The 25,761-nt window shown below is 40.9% G+C and overlaps 1 protein-coding gene across 1 annotated transcript in view; it reads left to right on the top strand.

The window, feature by feature from the left end:
* Positions 1–25,761, top strand: part of rimbp2b (RIMS binding protein 2b) — a 58,896-nt gene that overhangs the window by 30,821 nt on the left and 2,314 nt on the right. Inside the window, 24 exon segments of the mRNA XM_072433521.1 lie at positions 1,665–1,748; positions 5,116–5,205; positions 8,815–8,937; positions 9,693–9,797; positions 11,678–11,728; positions 12,987–13,191; positions 13,413–13,558; positions 13,954–14,033; positions 14,381–14,490; positions 14,570–15,442; positions 16,459–16,610; positions 16,836–17,495; positions 17,570–17,713; positions 17,811–17,975; positions 19,302–19,997; positions 20,833–20,938; positions 21,373–21,498; positions 22,853–23,022; positions 23,102–23,270; positions 23,353–23,415; positions 23,527–23,630; positions 23,862–23,888; positions 24,352–24,423; positions 24,629–24,763. Coding sequence (XP_072289622.1) covers positions 1,665–1,748; positions 5,116–5,205; positions 8,815–8,937; positions 9,693–9,797; positions 11,678–11,728; positions 12,987–13,191; positions 13,413–13,558; positions 13,954–14,033; positions 14,381–14,490; positions 14,570–15,442; positions 16,459–16,610; positions 16,836–17,495; positions 17,570–17,713; positions 17,811–17,975; positions 19,302–19,997; positions 20,833–20,938; positions 21,373–21,498; positions 22,853–23,022; positions 23,102–23,270; positions 23,353–23,415; positions 23,527–23,630; positions 23,862–23,888; positions 24,352–24,423; positions 24,629–24,763 — 4,656 coding nt within the window.

The following is a 25,761-nucleotide window of genomic DNA, read 5'->3' as shown; positions in this document are numbered from 1 at the left end:
ACAGAGGCTTTTCTGTGTGAATGAATTTCATCAAGCTGCGAGCACTGGACATATTCAGCCATTGTCACATATTGCAGGATGTATTGTCAGCTTCAGGTGGTTCTACATTGGCTTTTTTTAGCCAACCTCTAAGACTCGTGGGTGGAGTGAAGAAGGATGTGTGTGTGGCTGCATGGAGCACACTGACACAGTTAAAATCCTGTTTAATTCTTTATGCTAATCTTAGAACAGCTGCACTTTCACTCCAGTCCACAGAGAGGATGTTCCCTGCACGCTAGTGATGAACTGAGAATCTGCTATGTGATGTAACACTTAAGATCCTCGCTGCTGCAAGAAGAGTGCAATAGTGAGCTATCCATTACAATAGCATCCCTGGGGTGCACTTCAAAGTTCACCGTACTGCATGTAGTCTTGTCATAAAGTGTTAAAATTAGCATCCAAGCCAAACAGAACAGGCATAAGCAGCTTTTAGTCGGATATCCCATGTCTATTGGTCTCCTCTCTCAGTGCCGCTCACTCAGTGCTTCACAGTTATTAGTTCTTGTAGATTCAGGAGACAGCAGGAACATTTGAATATTTCAAAATGTTTATTATTTAAGGCTTTAGTTCTTTAGTTGTCAGTTGATTAATTGGTAATGATGTCGAGCAAAATGTTTTATTAGTCTTATTGGAATTTATAAGCACTATAGCAACAAAGAGAAGGAATTGAATGAGTTAGTTCACCCTGGAGAGACTCAGACACAGAAAACGGTAAAGATAGTTTAGCAAGCTTTATTGCGAAGGTTATTTGGCGCTCAGACCCTGGCGGAAGACGTAGCGATTATGGGCACTATGGGCGAGGGGCGATGATGCGGACGTCCCCTGTCCTTACACCCTCCTTCTTGGCCAGGAAAAACTACAAAAACCTCCTTGGGAAAATTTAGAAACCTGGAGGAGTCCATGGTGAAGGAGGGATCTGACTCTCTCAGACGGATAGGCGGACGCCCGCTTGAGCCCGTTGATGGAGCTGGGGAGAGGTGTCCTTCCATGGTGGCCGATGCAGATAAAGTTAGGTCTTCCAGGTGAACTTACGCAGGCTTCATTTGTCATTTTAGGAGAGGTTGAGTTTATCCCCCTTTTTATATACTACACACTACATGTACAGTTTACTAGTTCTTTCTTGTATAAATAGTTATTATTTTATGTATTCCTGTACTTTTTGAGTCAATATATAGTTAAAATACATTTTTACTAAATGTAAATTACTTTTTTATCTGGCTGTTTTTGTCACATTTAATTTATTTTGACATTCAGAAAGTTTGATTTCATAAAGCTGGTCACAGATCGGAGGAATAGTTGCGTGTTAGAGGAAATAAAAAATAATATGAACGCAGCCTGTTAAAGTCCCTGACAGACAGCCCACCTGCCCGTTTTATGAAAAAAGCATTCTTCACATTTAACCTATGTAATTACCGTGTTGATAGAGAAGTATTAATTGTCATTCTTATGGCAATATATTTTCTAAATAATATTTTACTTGATACACTAAGCTATTTAGTGTGTCACAACCTTATAAAAGTCTGAGCTGTGCCTGCCTATATGTTCTGAATGTCATACCATGTCTTAAAGCTTCAGACACAATGTAACACTTGTCATAAAGAGGGTCTGTTGTCGTTTTTCCCCAGGAGACCGAGATCACCTCCAAGAAGAAGGAGTGTGAGGCACTTGAGGCAGAGGTGAAGAAAAAGAATCAAACATGTCAGACTTTGGTAAGTGCTCCAGAAATACGCCGCTGGCTTCCGAGTGAAAGGACGTGGGCTAAAATTGATTTGTACCTGAGAGGTTGCCTTGCTATCACCACACACTGACGCCCCCAGAGAAAACTAGCTGTAATGATAGCATGTCTCAGGCACTTTGATTGAAACTGGAAATTGAGAGCAGTTAGCAGTGAGCTTTGTGTACAAAGAGCAATGTACCGAGTGTGAGAATGAGGCCATGGATTAAGGGAAACATTTTGTGTTGAATAAATGTGCGATAACTTCAAGATAAGATGAATATTATGATTCAGCCCAGCAATCCTGTATCCAAATGCTGGGAGTGATGCTCTCCCAGTGCCTTTTAAGAAAATGTTATCACCAGTGCACCAGAAACATCAGCCTGACTTCTTGGATATTGGCATTGGTGGCCAGGACCCTTTTTTTTTGTAGCCTTTCCTAAATGCATTCCTCAGTATTTACATTTAATTTTTTTTTAAGGGTCTACTCTTTTTGTCTTGTCTATTGAGACAATTTAATTTCAACTCTGACTGAAAGGATTTCCACGCTGCAGGAGCAGCATAGAAAAAATATTGCTTCCCCCAGTCAGTCCTTGTGGGACAGACAAACCAAATATATTGCGTGAACGCAGGGCATAATGACCCTCCGCACCAGGGAACACAAGTAGGAAGGCACTGGTGTCGTGCAATTGCCTGCTTACTTTTCCTATCATATTCTTATCATTATACTGACCCAGTGTCACCTAGAGGAGTCTGGAGGAGCTTTCTAAAGGACAATCTCTCCCCAAATGGCAGGCGGGTCCCCACAGACCACACGTTGCTCTTATCCTCCTTGCAGATAAGCAAGTGAGCACTATTGTGAGTACTGCAGCAGTTGACAGTAATGTCACCTCGGGTTTGGTCTGAACTTGCTAGCCTAAAAGTCTCCTCTTGTTGTTTCTTTAGTCCTTTCCTCCTTGGGTCCAAGTGAAGACTGCATAGATACAGCTGTTAGATGCTGAGTGCAGTTGCTGTACCAAACCCTGGGAGATTATAGGAATTGAGTCAGATAAAGAGCATTAATGCCATGTCTCCTCTGTGAGCTCAGCTGTTGTGTATGTAAACACACATCTGAGTGACAGTGACATCTAAGAGTGACAGTAAACACTGCCAATGCCTTCTACCACCTTCTTCAGTAGCTGTAACCAGACCATCAGCAGAGAGTTGCCATCTAAGGCCTGTTACCATGGCTATCGCAGCTCGGCCAAGCTGCGGTAGCCATTTAAGTGCCTTAAATTTACTGTGTAATGATACTATTCAGGTGTCAATACTTTCAAAAACAGACCAATGATTAGTGTGTTTATGAACTGCCCTGCTGTTGGTTTAAAGCACCAGTCATGTATTTTTGCACCAAAAGAAATTTGATCTATCTATCTATCGATAGATAGTCAGAGAGGCCGATGTCTCAAAGTGACAGCCCCAGGCTGAATCTGAAGACTTCTTAGTTGGCACATCTTATTGGAAAGATAAAAAGAAACACTGCAATGAGCAGACACCTGGTTGGTGTATTTTATGAGGCAGACGTGAGATTCAGCGGGGCATTAGTTCAATAGTGACTACCTGTCTGTGGCTCGCTGCTGAATAAGGCTACATAAGCAGAGGAGTCCAGTGAGCAGAAAGTATGTGGGTGAACTGCTTTGCCAGTGTTTTAAATGGCAGAGTTGAATCATCCGTCAGGCGTGTTGAAATTAAACTCTGTGCTCTGGCACACAGGGCTGAGTCAGACTATGTCTAAACTAAACAAATATCTGCCTCAGTAGTGCCTCTAAACAGTCACTCTGGTACTTACTCTAACTCTCTTTTTTCTGTCCTTTGCTCTGTCTCTCTACCGCAGCACACACTGTGCTAAACACAGTTGTTTCTTTAATCCCAGGATGTTGAATGTCTAATCCTTCTTTACTGTTGGTAGACATATAGCAGAATAAAAAAACAAAAAAACTTCCACCTGGAGGCCAGCTCAAAATGGCTGTGAATTTGGAAATCAATGGATATGAATAACAGGCATGCCGATGCAATCAAGGGCTTCCTCGCGAGCATTAAAATTGACTAGGCACAATAGACACCAGTTGAAATGCCAATATATGTTGGATGTCATAAGGCGCTGGTACAGCTGGCAGCCCGGTGTAAACGCTCTCTCTTCTTTCTCACACTTATTGTGCTTTATCTCCTATATTTTGTAAATATAGTTAGTATATTTTTTCTATTTTACTGTACGATAGGGACACGCGCTGGAATAGTTTTTTAATTCAACTGTTTTTGACTTTTTTCGGCTGGATTTGAGCGTTTTTCGTTGCGTTCGTTGCGTTGTTGTGACGTGAGCTAGCTCCGAGCGAGCCCACCAGCCCCCCCCCCGCGCCCTCCGGCCGCGCTAAAGTACGGCGTGTCGTCGGTACACGTTTATATACACGTTTATATGAAAGAGGAACTTCACGAACGATCGAGACACGCACTGGAATCGCTTTAAATTAACTTGTTTTGACTTTATTCGGCTGGATTGAGTGTTTTCGTCGTGTCGTTGCGATGTGTCTTGGCTCCGGCCCCGCCCCCGGCTCCGGCCCCGCCCCCCGGCCGGCGCCGTACCGCGTTTCCACAAAGTAGGAACTCATGAAACTGCGGAGAACAGTCGTCTTACCCGGAGATCGTCACGTTATCCCGTCGCAATACTGACCTAACCTAATACTGATGTGCAATTCTGTCATATGTGCAATTGCTGTTGGAATTCATGTGCAATTCATGTGCAATTACTGTGAAATTCATGTGCAATCTATGTGCTGTCGTGACACATATTCATGTGCAATTACTGTCGGGATCACATGCAATGGTATTTATTTATTTATTTATTTGTCTATGGGAGTTTTTGTTTATAGGAGATCTTCTACTGAAAGTGTTTTTCAGACTTCCTATAAGTGATCTGTTCTTCTGTATCTACCTCTGTATCTTCCTGCGTTGCACCAATGAAATTTCCCCATGTGGGACAATAAAGGAATATCTTATCTTATCTTATCTTATGTGACAGAAATTGAATTAGTGGAGAAGTGACTAGGAGCGTGGGCGTGTGCGTGCACGCTTGTCTTATAGGTCCATACTTTGATTGATTTATTAATTGCTAACACAACAGCCTTCTGATTCTCGACAAATGTGTGCGTCTAGTATTTTCCTAAGTTTTGTCAGCATGTTTTAGGCAAGCTTTTGAGAACATACCAGAGAACTGTCTTCCAGTTTTAAATAATAAATGACGTGTTACTGACACACACACACACACACACACCATGCCGAGTATAGTGCTCTGTTTCAACCTATTTTTTCTGTGTGTTTTGTTTTAGGAGAATGAGCTCCAGGATTTTCTTCATGAAAACAAGCACTTGAATCTGCAGTTGTTCAACAGTAACTACAAAACATCTGAATATGAGAGGGTAAGGGAAGATATTTTTGGTTAGTGTCATTCCAATAAGCCCCAAACATAATCATTAGCACTTACTTTTTTAGAGGTAAACATTGTCATAATGATGTCCTCCTGTCTAATGTGTCCTCCCCTTTACAAAAGCTGTGGTTCAATGTATTTAGATACCTTTTATGAAAACCAGCCGTGATTCACCTAGCGCTGTCACATTTTGTATTCCAATTCATGTCTATATCTACCAGACAGGGACATTGACCATCCCAAACACACTTTGTCTTCAAAGCTGATGGAGCAAGAAAACATGTGCAAGTGGAATCTGGCAGTGGTCAAATAGTGAAGGCTAGAAAACTGGGTCAGAGCATCTTCAAATCAAAAATGTAGCTCTTTGGGATCTCCTCAGTCTGCAGTGGTCAGTATTTATTAAAAATGTCTTTGATTGAAAGTGTATTTATGTCTGGTTTTGATCAAAAAATGCATTGTACGTACAGTATATTTTGCACATGAGCCACATTTTAGGCAGGCGACCCTAAAACAGTGTGACTTCCTAATTTGCATGCGTTTACAATATTATGCCTAATATATGTATTTCAAGCTTCTATCTAAGGCCGGGATCAGATTGACAATCAGCTGGTGCATTACATGTTCCAGTTTTACAGCTCGTATTCACTTTATTCACTGCCCTAAAGCTGATAACACAAATGCTCATAGATCAACAAAGAAAGACCCATGGCTCTCTTCCTTTACAGTCAATTTCCAGAGCAGGCAGATTGGCAGCTTGTTGTAATGGGACTAGACTAGAGTAAAAGGTTGCTGGTTATGGATGTCTTATCAGGGTTGTGGTGTCTCTAGAAGCTCCTGTACTGCATGTTATCAGACTGGCGGATATGAGCAGTTCTCCACAGTGCATATATGAGCCCCCTACTCACTCACCCTTGTCCTGATGCCTATCATTTCTGAATGAACTGCAGCAAACAGCTCTGGCCTGCATGGCTAATAGTCTATTGACCTGCTTATGTACAATCCAGTGGATTTCTGCAAGCATTGAATCTGACAAGGCCTCTATTTGATATAGCTAGTCTCATACACATTTGTAGGTATATGTGTTTGTCGGAAACACCCTCTCAGAGCATCATTAGTCATTGATGGCGGCTCCGGGGAAGGGACTTTACCACATTACAGCTGCAGTGCCCTGTTATCTTTCAGTCAATTGGGGGCATTTGAAAAGCTGACTGAACAACCCCGCCTTTTAAACTACCTAACTGCAGTGTAGAGAGAGGCTTGCAGAAGCACTTACTTATTATTGTATTTACACAAGGCATTTGGTGTGGTGGCTGTTCGTCTATAAAATGTAACTCCTTCAGTCACTTGTTCCAATGATACATTGCCCTATTCACTGTAGTTTGTAAAACACACGTTGGATTTGCTAAATTCCTGTTAACAGTGTTTAATCTGCTTTCAATGTCGCCCAATGAGGCAACTGCTGTGATTGGGCATTACAAAAATAAATTTAATTGAATGGAGTTAACACCAGCATTTACAGATACTACTACTACAATTATGCTATTAATATTTGTACCTACTATTCGAGTAACTTTATTCGGATGCAGTTACTGTTTAATTTGGTGCAGTTCAGTATATAGTACCTTTTTTTAATCATACAGTGTTGTGTTTGATCATAAAATGAAGGTTTCAATACTTCTGCACTGAATTAGTGTGAAAAATACAGCTCTTGTGAATTTTTTCCTTCTCTAATTTGTGATAAGGTTTCTCATATCTTACATACATAAATGCAGAAAATAAAATTCACCACAAACAGCCACCGGGGCCAATCAAGCAGGAAGCGCAAGTGTTCGACACACTGAAGAAGACTCTTGTGGACAGTAGAAGACAGTAGATAATTAATCATTATTTAATGCAATTGGAAAACAATTTGTACATTGAGCCTTGCATTTGTTGCTTTGTTACAAGTTACAGGTCAAATATTGCGTGTAATTTATAGTAATTCATTAGTTCACACAAACACACCATATTTTCCTGGCCCGGCCCCTCGGCCAGATTTTAGAACCCAATGTGGCCCTCGAGTCAAAAAGTTTGGGGACCACTGATGTAAACAGAATACATTACACAGGCGGGTTAAGTGTCTTGCTCAAGGTCACAACAGCTCTATTCACCTGAGGAAGCTACGATTGATTCGTCAACCTGTGGCCCAGTGGATCTGCAGCTCAGCCAATGATGATGTCTATGTCGACCTTCGGATCGGAGGATGACCTCTCTACCAACTGAGCTACTGCCGCCCCGCCATGTTGAAGTGTGTGTTATAAAAGACTTGTATTTAGTCACATTTTAAAACAATTTTGGTTGCAGTGTAGACAAATGCTCGCAAAAACTAATTTTGACATACTATTCAGAGTGAACCTCCATAGTGTTGAATGGCAGTACATTGTCAATATAATGTGCAATTCCCTCCTTCAATTGCTTAGCGTTTGTTAACAATGAGCCGTGAATAATACATAGTCCCAAAGCATGGCAGTAAGTAAATTATGTCACTGTTACGTTATTTAAATTTTTTAAGTCTTTTATCACCACAACCACCAGCCAGCTCCCACATATGGCAGGGACTAGTCATTGGCAATCTCAAGCGCTCAGAAATCTTTGGATGGCATTAAAAACACTTTTTTAAATTTTTGCCAGTGTTGGAAAATGTTCCAGTATTGCCGTATAAATGTGAACAATGGCACTACTGAAATCTTGTCAATAGGACATTTTCTTATATTGTGGAAGAATGAAATTGCTGAAGAGGATTTAATCCAATTCTGGATTACATTTGTGTAGCACATAATATATTAGATATGCAACAAAGAATTTAATTAACACTGCAGGGATTTTTCTACTCGGTTTGGTTGTATTTTTTGTGTTGTCCTAACAAGATGTCCTGTTTACATAAAAAGTCTAGAAAATGACTATGCTCTTTGGCAGTTGGTGATAATTGGTGCATTTTATCTTCTGCCAAGTGCCTCTCTGAAGTGCAATATTACATTTCATGCTATTGTCTAACTACCAAAACATTCTCTTTGATCAGATACAAGAGAGAATCTTATTAGAGCTATAGTTAATTGGCATTAGGGAAGCAGTCAAGGTACACGTTCAAGTAAATATAATTACTACTTCAAAGCAATATCACCTCTTGTAAGTTGTAAAATAGGTCTACAGCCAATCCTCAATAAAAGTATGTGGTTTGGAGCAGAGTTCAGACTTTGGTAGAAGATATTAGAAACGTTTTTGTTCAATAGTAGTGTTTAGCAATTTTAGTTTGTTTAATTGAAAATAAATGAATACAATTTAATAGAAAAAAAAACTCTTAAAAAAACAAACAAAAAACTCTTAAGCAACCACAAATTAAAGCTGGGGTACTGGACTATTTTGTTGTGAATGTGTTGATGTTGTGTTTTCCACCAGAGAGTATCTTGTGAAAGATCAATATGATAGTCTGGTCTCCAATTTACTTTTACTGTGACAATTTACACACTCACTATAACTGATTCACAGAGCATAATACGTCAAATATGTTTTAATTTGAGAAAAAGGAGAACTAACGACTCATTACTTTGTGTCCTTTGCGCAGGTGAAGTGTGAGTATGCTCTGCTCAAAGACAGACTGTGTGCTGTGACACAGGAGAGAGATTTAGCTGTGTGGGAGAGGAACCAGCTCCAAGGCAAACTGGAGAACCTAGAGCAGGTGCTTAAGGTAAGGAGCATATCTTAAACAAGGACTGACACCAGCGTTTTCTGTATGCAGAAGTCTAAGCTCCCAGCTTAGGTACTCTACTCTTCTTCCGTGGGCACATTTTGGATTCTGAACATTGTAACTTGTGCCTTCCTGGTGTGACCAGAATTTGTGACCCAATAGTAAGACTTTTTAAAAAGCAAACTTTTACTCAAAATTATACTTTCAACGTAAAGATTCCGTAGCCCTATGTTTTGTCTGGCTTTCACTGGTGTTTTAAACATTCACTGACAAGCGAACATGCCATTATCACTGACAAGCGAATGTTCACTGACAAGCGAACATGCCATTATCTGCTCATCCTTTGTTTGTAACTTTAAACCCTGTATTGATCATGTTAAGGGTACATCACACTTTCTATTCTGTCCCTGTCGAGGCTAGAAAACCAGTCCCAGTTGGTCTTGAATAAATATATTAAATCTGGGTTAGCAGAAAATGTTGAATGTAAAGTGTGCCCATACATTTTCCTTTATAGGTGCACACTACTACTTCTACATTAAACTACATCTGTCTTTCTGCTGCTACTAGTGCTACCCTAGATATTGCTTGTCACTGCCCCTGAGAGAGAAAAAAGATTGGGTAAAAATTGCGTTGAACTTTATCACAAGTCACAAGCGGCACAGAATAAGTAGCCTATTACTTTTAGCATACTAATAGCAGCTTTTTCTTTCCTCTCCGACAATCCTCTCTCGACACTGTGCCTCCCCTGCGGCCAGCATATGCGAGAGGCTGCAGAGCGGAGGCAGCAGCTAGAGTTGGAGCATGAGCAGGCATTGGCTGTACTCAATGCAAAACAGCAGGAGATTGACCTGCTTCAAAAGGTAAGGAAGCTCACCTTATGTAACACTAGCAGCACTTAATGTCCAGCCCTGCTTGTGTGGTATCGGTAAAGAGCTTTTTTGATCATCAGTACAATACATACACAGTAGAAAGTTAGCTCAGACTTTATTTAAACCGGGGATAGAATAGGCTCTTCCCATTGGTAGCACTGCAAGAGCTTTCCCAGTACATCTCAAAAGTCATCTATCACTCGTAGCCCACTGTGCTCCATCTTCCACAGACTCCACTGTTCATTAAACTCTAATCAAACAGTCAAGGACCTAATGGGATCTGACACTTTTTGGACACAAAAATAAAAACTCCTCTGTGGCTCTGTTTGCTCTCTGGCTGGTTGTGGTGTCCACGCTTGGCCAGTCCTAGCAGAGATTGTTGATAGTGTGAAAGTGATAGAGATTGTGGGAAAAGCCTCTTGTTGAAGCCCTGTGTGTTTCTCTAGTGCCACCTTTTTTCTTTCGGCACAGTTCTCAGCTTCATTAGCAGTGGCCTGTGTTGCCATCTTGTAAAACATGTTGCGTTTATCTGGTCCTTGGGAACTTGAGAAAATGTTTTTCTGAGTTGAAAAATGCACTTGAATAGTCTCACAAGAAACAACTGTGGGAACTCGGGCACCTGACGCTGTGTAGAGACGGACAAAAAATATTTGATTTGTGAATCTAAAACATTTGTGATCTTCTGTTACTACAACACAGGTTTACTGTCAGTTGTAAATAGGTAAGAGCAACATATTTGTGCAAAAACACTAGACACAGCTGTTTAATAAAGATGTAACGTTAGCTTGCTAAAGTGAAAATGGGATGTTTTCCATAAAAGAAAGCTAACAACAACAAAACTTACTGGTTAGCTCTATTAAACGCTGTTAAAGAGCAGCCTCTGATTTTAATACTGGTCACATCAAAATCTAGACTTTTCCAGAGAAAAAGCACATGAATACAAACAAGTCGGAACATCAACTTCACATTCTGGAATCCCGAGTTCCCGAGGACCACACAAATGCAGAATTTGTCAGATAATACTTAAAGCACATGTGACATGTTTCCATGATTTTCTAATTATTTCTTAGTTTGGTAAGATAGTTCCTGTGGTAAATATTTATCGTAGTTTTACATCAGTCAAGTTGCAGTTTATAAAGAAAATTTGAAAAATAATAGTGAACAGGAAGTCTAACTCTGTCATCAATAATTGACATTCCATCCAAAATTCAGGGTCAATTTACTCACAATTTTAGTTTAAACATCAAGGTGTAATCGGGTATTATTATTTATCAAAGCATCCCTCTTGTGTAATTTATATGGCTTGTTTACAGTATGGTTGCTACGAAACAGTTATTACCTCTACCTCTGTCACATCTGCTGCTCATGTTCAACCAGGAAGTACAATTATAAATGTCGTTCAAATTGTTTAACTGGGGGGAAAAGACAACATTTTTAGAGAAATCTTACATAATCACGTTCACTTCGTTTTAGTGAAATATGAAGTCATAAACTCTTTGAGAGGGACAGATTTGAGAGTGGAACAGTAAACTTTATAAAGCAGACTGTGCCTCTAGATGTTGATAAGGCGATTGTTGTGCTCACACGGACGGTCAAATGTAAAAAAATAAAATCTATGCTTTTCATATATTATACAAAAACGTGTATTTGGAGAAATGTAAATGTACAGACAAAAAAAAGTTTGTTTTGTAATGGTTATTGGGAGCTTTACACATGGAAAGTGAATACTTGTTGAACTTTTTATTACAACTTTTTATTTTTTGCATGCCTTATCTTCTCAAATATGAACAATGCATGCAGGTGTCATCTAAATTAAATAAAACTAAGCCATGACCCTCAGTGAACTCACACACTGACCGTGTATTCCTCAGGCACAGGTTGAGGCTAAAAAGGAACATGAGGGCGCTGTCCATCTTTTAGAGGTGAGCGTTGGGGATGGGTCCGCCGTATGGGACTTTTTCACTATTTCAATTTCTATGCTCTGGTTCAAAATCTAATTTACAACCTCAGAGTGTAGATTTTGTCTTTTATTAGTGCTGTTAAACTCAACTGGGTAAATTTATTTTTAATAGCATAATAAAAGATGATTGTATACTGAACACAATTTTCTTTTTTGGATATGTTTAAAAGTGAACACAAATGTAATTGTGCTAATTTTCTTTTTTATATTTCTTTGCACTGTATGGCTGTGTGGTTATGCATATACAGAACCACTTGGACAGCATGCAGGTATTGCTGAATTGCTTTCATTTCTCTACCTGATATCATTTTACTTGCACCGTCCATGCCATGCACTGGGCCTCACACTTTGTTTCACTTACAGCCATGGGGTTTAGAGATGTAACAGCCGCCCTCTGGGCTTATGAAATGAATAGCTCCAAAATGTTGAGCTGATATGGATTGTGAATCAGGGTTAACCTAAATGTAGTTGTATTGCAGGGTTGTAGGACATTTTTAGTTTCTACTTCCATCACATTCAACTCAGCCATAAAAAGCTAAAACATGGATACAGTGGAGATCACAAAGTGATCAGGAAAAAAGAGAGAAAGTGCAATCACCAATTCATAATTAATGCAAAAACTTCAGTTTCACAAAATGTTAGAACAACAGTGAGCCATGTCAATATCTCATTTATTATAAGTGAATGTACACCTAGATTTGAGTGCATGAGATTTAATTGTAAATGTACTGCATGTTTTAGCACGTTCTTTCAGATGGCCTGTCTTACAATTGTGATGCTTCTATCAATGTTGTGCTCTCCTTTTGTATAATTTTGTATTTATTAGTGACGAGCAGGAGTGTTAGCACTTTCTTTAGGTAAACTTTAGTTTGCCTGAGCATATTTGCCATGCTGTATAAAGATAGAATTGCTCCTAACTTGTCCAGTTTTATTTTTCCAACTATACTTTATCTATGCATGGAACATATGTAGTCCTTCAAAGTTACAGGGGTATTTGAATGCCCTTGCATTTTTTGTGTGATTTGCATATGTCCATTTTATATGATTTTTTTGTTCCATACAACTGATTTAATCCAAAATGTATATAGTGTCTCCACAATGCTTTCATTAGTAAGTGCATAACGTTTTATTTCCATTTTTCCTTCCTTGTGTGTGGATTCATCTCTCTTCCTTCTGTCTCTTACACCTTTCTATGGATCTCTGGTATTCCTGGTCATCAGGCCAAAGTCCGGGACCTGGAGGAAAAATGTCGGAGCCAGAGCGAGCAGTTCAATCTTTTATCAAAAGAGCTGGAGAGGTTTCGACTGCAGACAGGAAAGTTCGACATCCTCAGCACTGAACCAGTAACTGTGTGTGAATCACCTGGCTCGCCTCACAAGTCCCTGTCCCAGCTGCTAAATGGATTGGCTGCCCCCCCAGGAAAAGGTCTGACCCTTTAGAAATATTTATAGCACAGAGTTTTGTTTTTGTTTTTTCATTTTCTATCGCAGGAAGATTATGTACAGATCATATATAGTTTGGTGTGATTGGTGTATTCTGTGTATTTTTGTTTGTATATTATTCAACTGTTAAATGAATATAGACGTCCTCTACATAGTCTGTATCCTTTAGTTACTGTCATGTTAAATGCATCAAATTTGTTTCAGGGAATGAGGTCCCCTCAACCAGGTCTTTAATATCGGAGTTTATTCGGCCATTGCAGCTGAGTGGAGACAAACCTGATCTACTCTCTGTCAAACCAACATTCCTCACCAGGACAGGAAGCAGCTCTGCACGGGCGTTCCTCTCTGAGGTATGTCATTTAGATCTCTATTCAGTTTTGATTTCCATATCATCCATGAGCAAATTTTTCTCTAATTTGGAAAATTACTTTAATTTATTATGACAGATTTGCCAGGGCTTTGTACAACCATGTGAATGTTAAACTCAAAACAGTAATAAGATAAGATAAGATAAGATAATAAATGTAATACAACATTTATTTTTCCTTTATTTTGAAAACTATATATTTTGCTGGTTGGCTGTAACAAAAATGATTTCCCCTTGGGGATTACTACAAGTAAATCTGATCTGAGGTTCAGAGTCCCTATTTCTGTTTGTGTTTATGGCATTAAGAACATTTGGATCCAAACGAGCCATGATTATGTTACGTTTAACAATAGCATAACCTAGTTTTGTTCATTTTAGATGGAGAAAGAGCTTGGATCAGCCACACGATCCAAGCTCAGATACACAGGGAAGGTTCGTCTGTGCATTGCTCGCTATAGGTATGTATTTAAAGCTTACATTCAGCCCACAGGCTACTGAAGTGACTGATACAGAAAAGTCACATCTTCGAACTTGATTGATTTTTTTGTTTTTGTTTTTGTTGGGCCCAAGTCCTAAAGAATATTCTGTGTTTTTGTCTCTAAAGAATATGACCTGTCAGCACATAAATAATTAAACATCTCATATTACAAATATAGAAAGCAGCCCACTGTTTCCTCAACACAGTAGTGCTCCAAGCAGTGATCAATATATACTTCTCAAAAATGGTGGTTGTAGGCAAACACATGTCCTTTGTAATGAAAAGGTGTGGAGTTAGCTTTATTGTGTCATGATTTTGTTCTCGCAGCTATAATCCCTATGATGGGCCTAATGAACATCCTGAAGCTGAGCTCCCCCTGGTGGCGGGGAAGTACCTCTATGTATATGGGACAATGGATGAGGATGGCTTCTATGAAGGTGTGTTACAGCAGTTTAATAGAGCCTTATTGTTTCAGATAATATGGACATTCAACTTATCTTCTCCTTTGTGTATTAGGAGAGCTGCTGGATGGACAACGGGGCCTTGTTCCTTCTAATTTTGTGGATTTTGTCCAAGACGAGGGAAAAACGACTGTCAAACACAGGGATACAACAACAAAAGAACCTGGCTACCTCAACCACAGTAGCCTGGGACCTCAGAGACTGGGACTGGGCACGCTGACAGGAACAAGAACGAGCAGCCTGCTGTCTGATAGTAAATTAGACTGTCTAAGCACCAGCAGCTTGGGCATGGATCTCTTAGGCTCCACTAGCAATGGCACAGGAACCTTGGATGTTAACATAGATGAGGTTGGTGAAGACATTGTGCCTTATCCCCGCCGCATCAACTTGATAAAACAATTAGCCAAGAGTGTAATTATTGGCTGGGACCCCCCTGTGGTCCCTCCTGGTTGGGGCTCCATCAGTGGCTACAATGTCTTGGTAGATAAGGAAGTACGAATGAGTGTGCCATATGGGGGAAGGACAAAGTCTCTTATTGAAAAGCTCAACTTAGTCACCAATACGTACCGGATCTCGGTCCAGACCATCACGGAGCGGGGTCCGTCAGATGAGCTACGCTGCACTCTGCTGGTGGGGAAGGATGTTGTGGTGGCCCCTTATTATTTGCGAGTGGACTGTATCACGCAGGGGGCGGCCGAGCTGTCGTGGATGCCCAGCAATAGCAACTACAGTCATACCATCTTCCTCAATGGAGCAGAGTACGACATGGTGAAGGCGGGTGGCTATAGGTACAGATTTCTCAACCTGAAGCCTATGACAGTTTACAAGGTGAAAGTAGTGGCGCAGCCGCATCAGGTGCCTTGGCAGCTTCCATTGGATCAAAGGGACAAAAGGGAAATTTCTGTGGAATTCTGCTCTCAGTCTGCAGGTTAGTCATTTTCTTAATTTTTTTTTTTTTCAGATGTGTTGCACTAAACAGTTAAACTGTAAAAAGTCAGTTTCTTTTAATCAGTTATACAACCATTTAAAAAGAGATGGTGTACAGAAACAGTTTAAAGCAAGCCATATTTAATTGTATGTGTTAGTGTAGTGGGAAAGAGAAAGACAAAGAGGCAGGACTAAAGTTTGAATTGACTTTTTGCGGGCAAGTGAACATGCTGAGAGTTCATTTAACGATCCATCTATTGCACATGGAAATTAGAGGCGGCTGGAATAGTCTGAGTGTTGATAGCAGGCAGCCAACTCTTGTCAATAACCCGGACTTTATGTAGAAGAACTATATTAGGCTTTCACTGTCAGAGTGTTTTTTTTGGAAGCATTTTCATTAGCAGATAGCAATGCAATATTTGAATGGCATCTGTCACCTTCATGACAACCTTCTTGATTTCATCTTCTTGTCCCATGTACTGGAGTATAAATGTAATTAAGATACTGACGTGGATTCTTAGACTCACAGTTGCATGCTGCAGCTTGAAAATAGTGCTGACTGCATCTGCTCACAGTGCCTGAATATGTGTCTGCAGGGGGCACAGCACTGCCCAGATGGGTATGTTGATTAGTAAGCAGAGTCCACTGACAGACAAGTGTGCTGTTAAACGTGTAATTTTTGGTCAATATTCCAGACCCTAGTTTCTCATGCAACAAACAACGTTCCTTAAACAAACATTGAAAATCCCCACATGTAATGCTTTCTGGATATATTTGCAGCCGTATTATTTCCCCTCTGCAAAGTCTCTTGTTAGACCACTGTTTGTAATTTACGCCTACAGCTGAAGAATTTCCCCATTTCATAACTCTACTCGGGTTATTAAATGGATGGAGTGTATAGTGTAGTACTGAGGTCAGCACTATATTTTCTACTAAATCAAGCCGCAGAAATGGCGCGGGCAGAGCTCTGCTTTTTTGTTTCCTCTCCTAATACAGTGCATGTGGTGTTCTCCCCAGGGCCCCCGCTCCCACCACAGGAGGTACAGGTCCTGTGTGGTCAAACGCCCGGGGTCCTGCAAATCAGCTGGAAGCCACCTCCACTGACGCCTTCAGGAACCTCTAATGGGGCCAGCGTAATTGGCTATGCAGTGTGCACAAAAGGACAAAAGGTAAATATTTTCTTGCATTATATTCTTAAAAGCAGTGTCTTCAGCGATGCGTTCTATGAGAGTCAGCCCTCTGCTGCCATCTCCTGGAGAGTTTTTATAGTGCTTAGTCTATAATAAACTAGTTGTGATAGTGAACTACTAATGTTGAGAGTGCTTAATATTTATATTATATCTGTATTTTTTTAACTATGCCCTTTTTGTTGTGTTTATTATTATGTGTTGTAGATTGCCGAAGTTCTGTACCCAACAGCAGACTATGTAACAGTGGAAATAAACAGGCTTCATTGTTTGGAGGCCCGCGAAGTTATTGTAAGGACATTATCGACTCAAGGAGATTCTCTAGATTCTTCGGTGGCCATAATCCCGCACAATTTGTTAGGCTCTCCACACCTATCACGTCGCAACATTGCACCACCCCACCCAATGCCCCAAACGCAGACGCCCCCTGTGCACCCACAGACTCACCCCCCTTATCTGTCTACATACCCCCCAAACCACCCTCAGCCCCGTGTTCAGCTGGTACCACGGGGTCAGCCTCACACTCTGCCACACGCGCAACATCACACGCAGCCCCTACGACACTCTCACTCACAGCCCCACTACCAGCGCCACACAGTATCCTCATCCAAACCATTACTAAGTGCCAGAGAGCCAGAAACCAAAGAGCACGAGGTTGGCTTACGACCGAGCCAGCCCTGGGAACGTTGCCCGTCCCCGCTGCCCACAATGCGTGGACACAACCTGGAGCCTCCGCCCTTCCAGCTGCACCGCTCGCCGTCTCCACAGCGAATCCTGCCTCAGCCTCAGGGAGTCCCCATCCCAAACACCATTGCAAAGGCCATGGCCAGGGAAGCTGCCCAGAGGGTCTTTGCGGAGGGTAACCGGGTATGGTAGCTAAGTCATTATACAATAGTATAGCTAATAGTATTATCAGTTTTAAAAATGTTTTCTGTGTACAGGTTGAAAAGAGAAACATCTTTAGCGAACGTGGTATGCATCCTCCTAACTCTGATGAAGAGGAGGATGGTTATGACTCTCCACATGCAAGAAGGAGAGGAGCATCTGTAGATGAATTTCTCAGAGGCTCTGAGTTAGGGAGGCAGGTAATGTGAAGATACATCCAGCACAATGTTATTAACATCACATAGATGATATACTATAAGTGTCTAATCATTTTCTTGTGTTTTTTATATCACCTAGCAGCATCATCATCACCACTACAGCCACAATGATGAGTACTACACGGAAAGTAGCCGGGGCTCGGACCTGTCTGACATCATGGAGGAAGATGAGGAAGAGCTGTACTCTGAGATGCAGTTGGAGGAGGGTCGCAGGCGCAGCATTAACTCCCACAACACCCTGAAGGTACCGTCACATCTTACACCTTTAGAAAGCCACACTGGGAGGTGGGAAAAAACAGACTGAAGAAGGAGGACCGTGTTGTGTGGTGATGAAGGAGGTCCATTCTCTCTTCCTGGGTGTGTCTTTGTTTTAGTTTTTTAAGCTAAGCATGCTCCATCATCCTGCTCAGTATTTATGCATCACACATCTAAAATGTCTGTATGTAACTAATTGGGCAACATGTGTGAGGGCAAGTCAGTAATTTAGTCACATTATGAGCCTGCTCACCTGTCATTTCTAATGTTGTCTTTTGTTTAGTGCATAGCATTATAGTGGGTCATGGCATATCAAAAGCATATGGGAATCTCATTTAAGTGAGTACTTAAATGGAAATGTAATTTTTTATTCCTGTCTGCCATGTTCTGTTAATTGTTTGTGTTATATTTGTAAATGTCACCACTCTTAGTACATAGTAACTGAGTTGTATTTTGGTTTGTGTAGATGTGTAAGTGAAGTGCAAGAAGGACAGTGTGCCTCAATAGGCCTTTGTTATCACTGGTCACTGTGGTCCTGTCACTGTGGTCACTGTGGTCCTGTCACTGTGGTCACTGTGGTCCTGTCACTGCGGTCACTGTGGTCACTGTGGTCCTGTCACTGCGGTCACTGTGGTCCTGTCACTGCGGTCACTGCGGTCCTGTCACTGCGGTCACTGTGGTCCTGTCACTGCGGTCACTGCGGTCCTGTTCATGGCTTTATGTGTTTAGATTGTCTTCTAGCTTGTTGTGTGGTAAACTTAAACTTTAATAACAAACTTTTTCAAGTTCAATACTAATATTGATCTGCAAATTACATTTTATATGTAGGCATATGTGTGTGTATTGTACAGACATAAATAGATTACATTTTCACAATACAAATATCTTTTTTGAGCATACTTTGTGTATACTTTTGTGAGCGCTTGACTATGTGACTGTGGAACCTCCCAATGCTTCTTTCCAGCCATATGGCATTGCCTTTCATTAATTATTTCTAATGAATATATAAAGTTTTTCCTTTTCTCTTATTGTTTCTCATTTTATTGTATTATTTTGCTTTACTTAAGTTAATTACTATACAGATTCCTGCTTAGAGCATGCCATTTCCCCCTCATTCAATGATACTGCATGTTTTACTACATTGCCACAAATAACTAATTCTGTCTTTATTTTGTCTTCCCTCCCCATTTATTCTATTTGCATACTGTGTTATTCCTTCAACTTTTCAACTCCTTCAAAACTCAATCTTGAACTTAACTTGAACTCGAATTGTGAACTGTGAAAATGTGGATCTTTGAATTTTGTTCTACTGAAGGCATATTACAAGCGTCAGGATTTAGCTGAGGAGCGAGACTGCTGGGACCTTCAGAGGGAGGTGGTCAAACAAAAGTCGCTCCGAAGCAAGCGTTTACACAGTATTCCAGAAGTGGCTGAGGAGGAGTCGGACAGTGTGGACATGATGGGCCAGCACCTGAACTTTGAAGAGAATGGGAGACCGGGAACGCCGCACACTCAGAGGAGGCGGTATCCTCAGGACAGCCTCATGCACAATCATTTAGCCCCAAGCAAAGGTTCCCGGCTTCTACATCGCCAGCGCTCATCGCCCCGCTTTAGTGACAGTCGCTACTGCTACCCTGAAGATGGCAGCCTGGGTCGTATGAACCGGCAGAACTCCAAGAGTCCAGACAGTGGTTTAGACTGTGGGAGTGAGGAGGAGAGCTCTCTGGGACGCAGCCATCGAGTGTACTATGCTCACGGCAGCCCTATTAGAGGGCCTGTGCGCATCATCCACTGTGAAGGTCCCGTCGAGAGACGCGCACTGGCTATGGGCCGCAAAAGGACTCTGACACGGCAGTGCAGTATGGAGGAGGAGTTCTGTGATGGGTCCACAGCAGTTCACACGGGTGACTTTAGGAGCAGGGAACATTATGGCCCTCGGGAAACTGGAGTCTTCCTACACAGAGAGGCTAGGCTCCAGTCTATGCCCAGGCACAACCGGGACCAGCCGCTGGTGTGTGAATCAGACTTTCTGCTGTACATTCCATCAGCAAACTGCCATCTTGTTTTCTGAATGTGGTTTTATTTTCTTTATAAATAAGCACTCTTTTGTTTTCTCTTTACATTCTCTTTATTTAATGACAAAGTGTCACATGTTCACTGTCGGTCTGAGTTGACGTTTACTTTGTCTCAGTTAATTTGCTTGTATTTCATTATGTTAAGTGAATTTGAAATGAGGAATTTTAGTTACCTAAAGGCCATTTAACCACGTTTTGACTTTGACTCATGTCTCTGAGGGCAAATGGTCCATCAAAAGAGCAGAAAATGTTTGTCCAGTGCATGGGAGCGCTTGTGTTCTGCCAGATGCATTTCACTGTTGTCCTGCTTAACAATTATCATTACCACATGTCCTTTTGCTTTAACATATTAAGAGGTCAGTCCTTGTTTTATAGTTCATTGGGGTTTAATGTTTCAAAGTTTGAGAGATTTAAAAAAAAAATATTTCCAGTCCCATCTCTTTCTCATTACTCATAATTCCAGTCTTCTCAGTTATCATAAGAATTATGATAAGAAATGACATGCAGAGAACAAAACAAAGAAAATGGTCTTTAGTTTAAAAACCAAACTCAAACACCTCTTATTGTGTTGAGGGCTGGTTTGATTGTTTTGATCAGTTAATGGATTTCTTTATTGATGTTTTGTCTATTATTTGGTCTCCCTAAGGACAAATGGACGGTCATTTGTTCTTACGGTTTTCAGTTCTTTTAACAGGATTAATTTGTGAGATTTATTTTTGTATAGGCAGTTTACTCAGATAATATAGTAACTTCTTGTCTTTTTTCCCAAAGATTGTCAACTCGCCAACACATGGAAATTCAGAGCGCTTGGATCCCTCAGGGAGGAGACCGGTTCACATCGGTACCCCTTCTCAGCGACGCCCCATCCCATCTATTGGTTAGTGAGGTCACATCATGAGGACAAGTGTCCTGCCAGCACCTCGGATGTTTGTGCAGAAATACCTTGTGTGTTTTCCCTTTTCCCATGTGAGCCAAACTGTACATTTCTCCATAGCTTTAAGAAACACCTTTTGTGGGGTGTTTGTCCAACCAGTAGCCACTCATTTTCATGAGCTTGAATTGTTTAGAAAACCTATTCCAGAAACTTTCTTTTCTTGTATTAATCGTGTGTAAACATGTAATATCTAATTAAACCTTGCCAGAGTGCAAGCATTGCTGTTTTTACAACCTCTGACTACAGAGAAAACGAACCCAGCCTCCTCAGGGTGACTCCTTCATCTCAAGTGTCACAATGCTAAAATGGGCCATGGGGTAGAGCTGAGTGTGTGTGTAAGGGATCTGACGTAACACTGTGATTGGTGTCTTCTGTAGAGATCACCATGGACAGTAACAGTGAGGGGAGTGAGGGGAACCTCTCACCTGGCAAGGAGGATGTTAACTATGGCAGTGTAGCTCGACGCAGGATATGGCCACCTATGTCCTCAGAGGATCAATATGGTATGTAGTGCAGCCTCTCCAAGAAGCTAATACATCATTGAAAAGGGCTGTGTCAAAGTCAAACATATGCAGTGATATCATACATGAACGGTGGTCATAGTTTTGTTATTGGATTCAGCTTAGATGGGACAAGCTGACAGGGGAATCCCAGACTGGCCACTTTTCCCATTGCAGGAGAATGAAAACCCCTTCCTTGTATGTTCCTCTAATCCTTAAAGAAACCCACCCACTCCTCTACTCACCCTCCATGTCCAGGTCCCTCAGCACCCAGCCGCCCCATTTTTTTAACCTAATCCCTTTTTGGGCCAGTCTGTTCATTTATTTTGCATGCAGTTTATGAAACAGTGAGCTGGAACTTCAAAATACACCTTCACCTCCGTTACTTATTGCCACATGCATTAAAGATAGGGTGGGGACAAGATCTTGTGCCACAAGATTTTGCACAGATAGGTATGTTGACAAGATATTGCTACAAGATTGTGCACATCATGTATATCATGTGTTTACATTTGTCATGGACAAAAACAGGTTCAACACAGGTGATTCTCACCTCAAAAGAAATTGTAGTTCTCAAAAGCAGAGCTTTAATGATAGCAAAATTCCCCAAATAACTGGGAACTGAATCACACAGTTTATGTATTATGAATTATGACAAAATCTTGTCTCGTTCTCATGGACCTAATCTCATGTCTCGTCTCGTGGGAATTGTGTCTCGTCCCGCCCCTAATTAAAGACAGCATCTTCAAATGCATTAAATTATATTTCAGACTTGCCATTTAAACATACAATCCACGAGAAGCATGAGGTTCATTCCCCCTCACTGCCCCTGAGATCCATACTCACAAATATTTTGGGAATTTCATCTTTATGTCATCATGCATTCTAAGTTGCAAACAATGCTCACATTTGAACACCAGATTTTGTTGAATTAGAGCTTGCATGACTGCAGCCACGGAGAAAAACAGCAATGAGCTTTGTGCTGCGTCGATCTGACTGTTTTCTGAAATCTTGCAACGTTTCCCCCAGTTTTTCTTTTTGCACCCACCGATCTGCTAGACATGTTTGTTTGTGTTTTTCTGTCTGTGATATTTGGTGTCGGTCAAATTACAGAGCAGAGATGTGTGAGCAAAGAAACCCACTAGACTTTGTACGGTTTGATTCCTGTTTGGTATTTTGAATAGAACCTAACTAGAGCTACAATGAAAAGAGAGTTCTTTTTCACACATGCACTGCACTGCACCTTACCACGTTTCCCCCGTCAGCTTAAACAGACACCATGTCCTCCCATTACTGTCAGGTTCTTTATGGCTGTGTAAAGCTGTTAGTAGTAGCAGAAGCCTCCTCTTTGTTTCAGATAGCTATGGTGGACGCAGGCACGGCCGGGGACACCGCTCCTTCGGGGAAGAGATGGGTGAAGTGACTCGAGTGTTTGTAGCTCTATTTGACTACGATCCAATGTCCATGTCACCAAACCCTGATGCTGCTGATGAGGAGTTGCCTTTCAAAGAAGGTCAAATCATTAAGGTGACATAACATTCACGTCGATAACAGACTGTTTTGTTTGTGCAAATTGCATCTAGTTGCAACTTGTTTTGCATTTTAGGTGTTTGGAAAAAAAGACAAGGATGGCTTCTACCGAGCGCAAATTCGAGAGAGAGTTGGTGTAATACCATGTAACATGGTTTCAGAGATTCAAACAGAAGATGATGAAATGATGGGCCAGCTGCTCAAACAGGGCTTCCTTCCACTTAACACTCCTGTGGAGAAATTAGGTGAGCTATATTTGTATGCTTAGATTTCTTAATATACTTCCTGCTTTTCCAACTGCTTTCTCTGCTTTTCTCTGCTGTGAAGTGAACTGTGACCGTTTCAGAGCTGGGCGCTCAGTAAATCGCAGGTCTAGAAGGTCCAAGAGAGGTCTGTGTAGAGTAGATGCTTTTTTTCATCTTCACTGTGTTGAATCATTTCTTCATGCTTTTTTCTTGCCGCATCTAAATTTCTGCCATGTTTTGTGGTTTATGGCATCAGAGAGATACAGGCGAAGTGGACGGCCATATCCCATATCTACACGAAGTATGGTGGCCCTCTATGATTACGACCCACGAGAGAGTTCTCCTAATGTTGATGTGGAGGTACCTTATTGTGCACTCTTGCATGCTGAGCTGCTCACTGTGTGTTACCACTGTTTATTACCACCATGAGTTTGTTAAGCGTATACATAATGTCTGTTAAGCTAAGAGCTGCTGTGTACAGGATAGGTTTATTAGTATATCGTGGTTTGACGTTCTTTCCCATGGTGTTTTCTGGCCATGTTCTTGGTTTTACTCACTGTCACCTTTCTATTGGCACTGCCATCGACTCAGTATGAGGGCCACAGACTGAATGAGGAGGTGAGTGTGGGTGAGGAGGGTTTACCATTTTTCTGTGTCTGTTTCCTCCCAATGTTGCAGTGCGGAGGAGGAGGTAATCTTCAGATTAATGGTCTAGCCTTAGGTCCCTGTTGGGCACCAGTACAGCCCCTCATGTGTAGCCTAAGGCTGACTGACTCCTCGGTTTGATTTCGGCTTTGTTTTCCCTACATTATGTTTGTTTTATGTTTCCGCAACAATCCAAATGGAGACGTGTGATGCACTTCTGTCTTCAAAATGTAGATGCATTTTCAGTTGCAACAGTAAATGCATTTGTGTTATTAGTTTAACTAAGATGCATCACATTTGTTTGGAGAAGGAAATAAAGTGATGAAAACACTACACCGCTTTAAAGTTGACGTGTTTAATCCTTAGCGTTGACCTGTTTGTTAGCTAACTTATTGTTGTCACTGTTCAAATAAGAACATATTTCTTTTCCCCATAGGCTGAACTGACTTTTTGTGCGGGAGATGTCATTACAGTTTTTGGTGAAATAGACGAAGATGGTTTTTACTACGTAAGTATATTTACCATAGTTAACATTTAGTAATCATGGATTAAACAGGCCATTTATGTCACTGATTAGCTGTGTTTTGAACTGAGGTGGTTTTATTATTTGTAATAATTTACATCTTTATACAATATTTACATATTTTATATAATATATAAATATTTTTTCGATAATACTGTAAAACGTTCTATGATGGGTTTATTTTCTGCAGGGTGAACTTAATGGACACAAAGGACTTGTTCCTTCCAACTTTCTTGAAGAAGTGCCTGATGATGTAGAGGTTTTTCTCACTGACTCACCATCTCGTTACCCCTCGGACACTCCAGCTCGGATAAAGACCAAAAGGGTACATGCCCCTTCGCAGTACTAGCCCTCTCATCCATTCTCAGTCCCCTCTGTCTCCTCCAGTCTCGTGTCTGTGCGTGTGTCCCATTGGTCCAAGTCTGGTGGTTTTTTGGTGGAGCATTGTAAATATATAGATGTTTAAAAATATCTTTAAAGAAAGAAATTACTTGAGGTATTTTTTATTTGCCATGTTTACTGCTGTGAAGGGGAGAACTTGTGAACTGTATGGATGAACCATTCATAAGGCATTCTCAATTAGTCCATTTCAGTGACTTTTTACCTGTTGTTATCCTGAAATCAGCAGTCAACCCTTTTTGCACATGCTTTATGAATATATTGTTTAAACTGGAATTATTTCTAATAGAGTAAATAGTTTTGTTCTTCTGATAGACAAACCATATGGAATATTCTCAGCATGTGTTACAGATGCATGATTTCTTGACGATTTTATAAAAAGATAAGTGCAGAATAGTTGAACTTTTGTATCAGCTCCAGAACGCCTTGTTTTGTAAATCTCTTCTCTTGTAAAGTAGCACGCAAGGTCACATAACATGTTACCGTCAGAGAAAACTATACTTTCCTAAATGTAAATATATCATGTTATTTATGTTATACAAATTTTTTTCAATTGTTTTAATATTACAAGGTCTTTTTTACCATTGTCATTGTGCAAACTTTTGATATGCCATCATCATATTTTTTTGTTTTTATTTCTTTTCCTCACCTGCTTGGCAAAACAGAAGAAGAGTGTTCATTTCACACCTTAAAGGCTCTATTTCCTTCACGTAAGTGAGCAACTGAGGATACCTCAATAACACTCTCCTCGTCTAATGCACATGTCTTGGGTGCCCCTTACATTTCCAGTATACACCTTGTACTTTACATTCCTTTAGCACTGTCTAGATAAGTCTAACTGTCTGCTGATAGACTAATCTAACCCACGCCAGTGCATTAGACAAGAAGTACGGTATCTTCAGTTGTTTCTCTGAGTGTTGTATA

This window comes from Eucyclogobius newberryi, unplaced genomic scaffold (assembly GCF_026437365.1).
Source record: "Eucyclogobius newberryi isolate DKJ021-1_F unplaced genomic scaffold, fEucNew1.0.hap1 SCAF_6, whole genome shotgun sequence".
Classification (NCBI taxonomy): Eukaryota; Metazoa; Chordata; class Actinopteri; order Gobiiformes; family Gobiidae; genus Eucyclogobius; species Eucyclogobius newberryi.
This window is presented reverse-complemented; position numbering and strand designations above follow the sequence as displayed.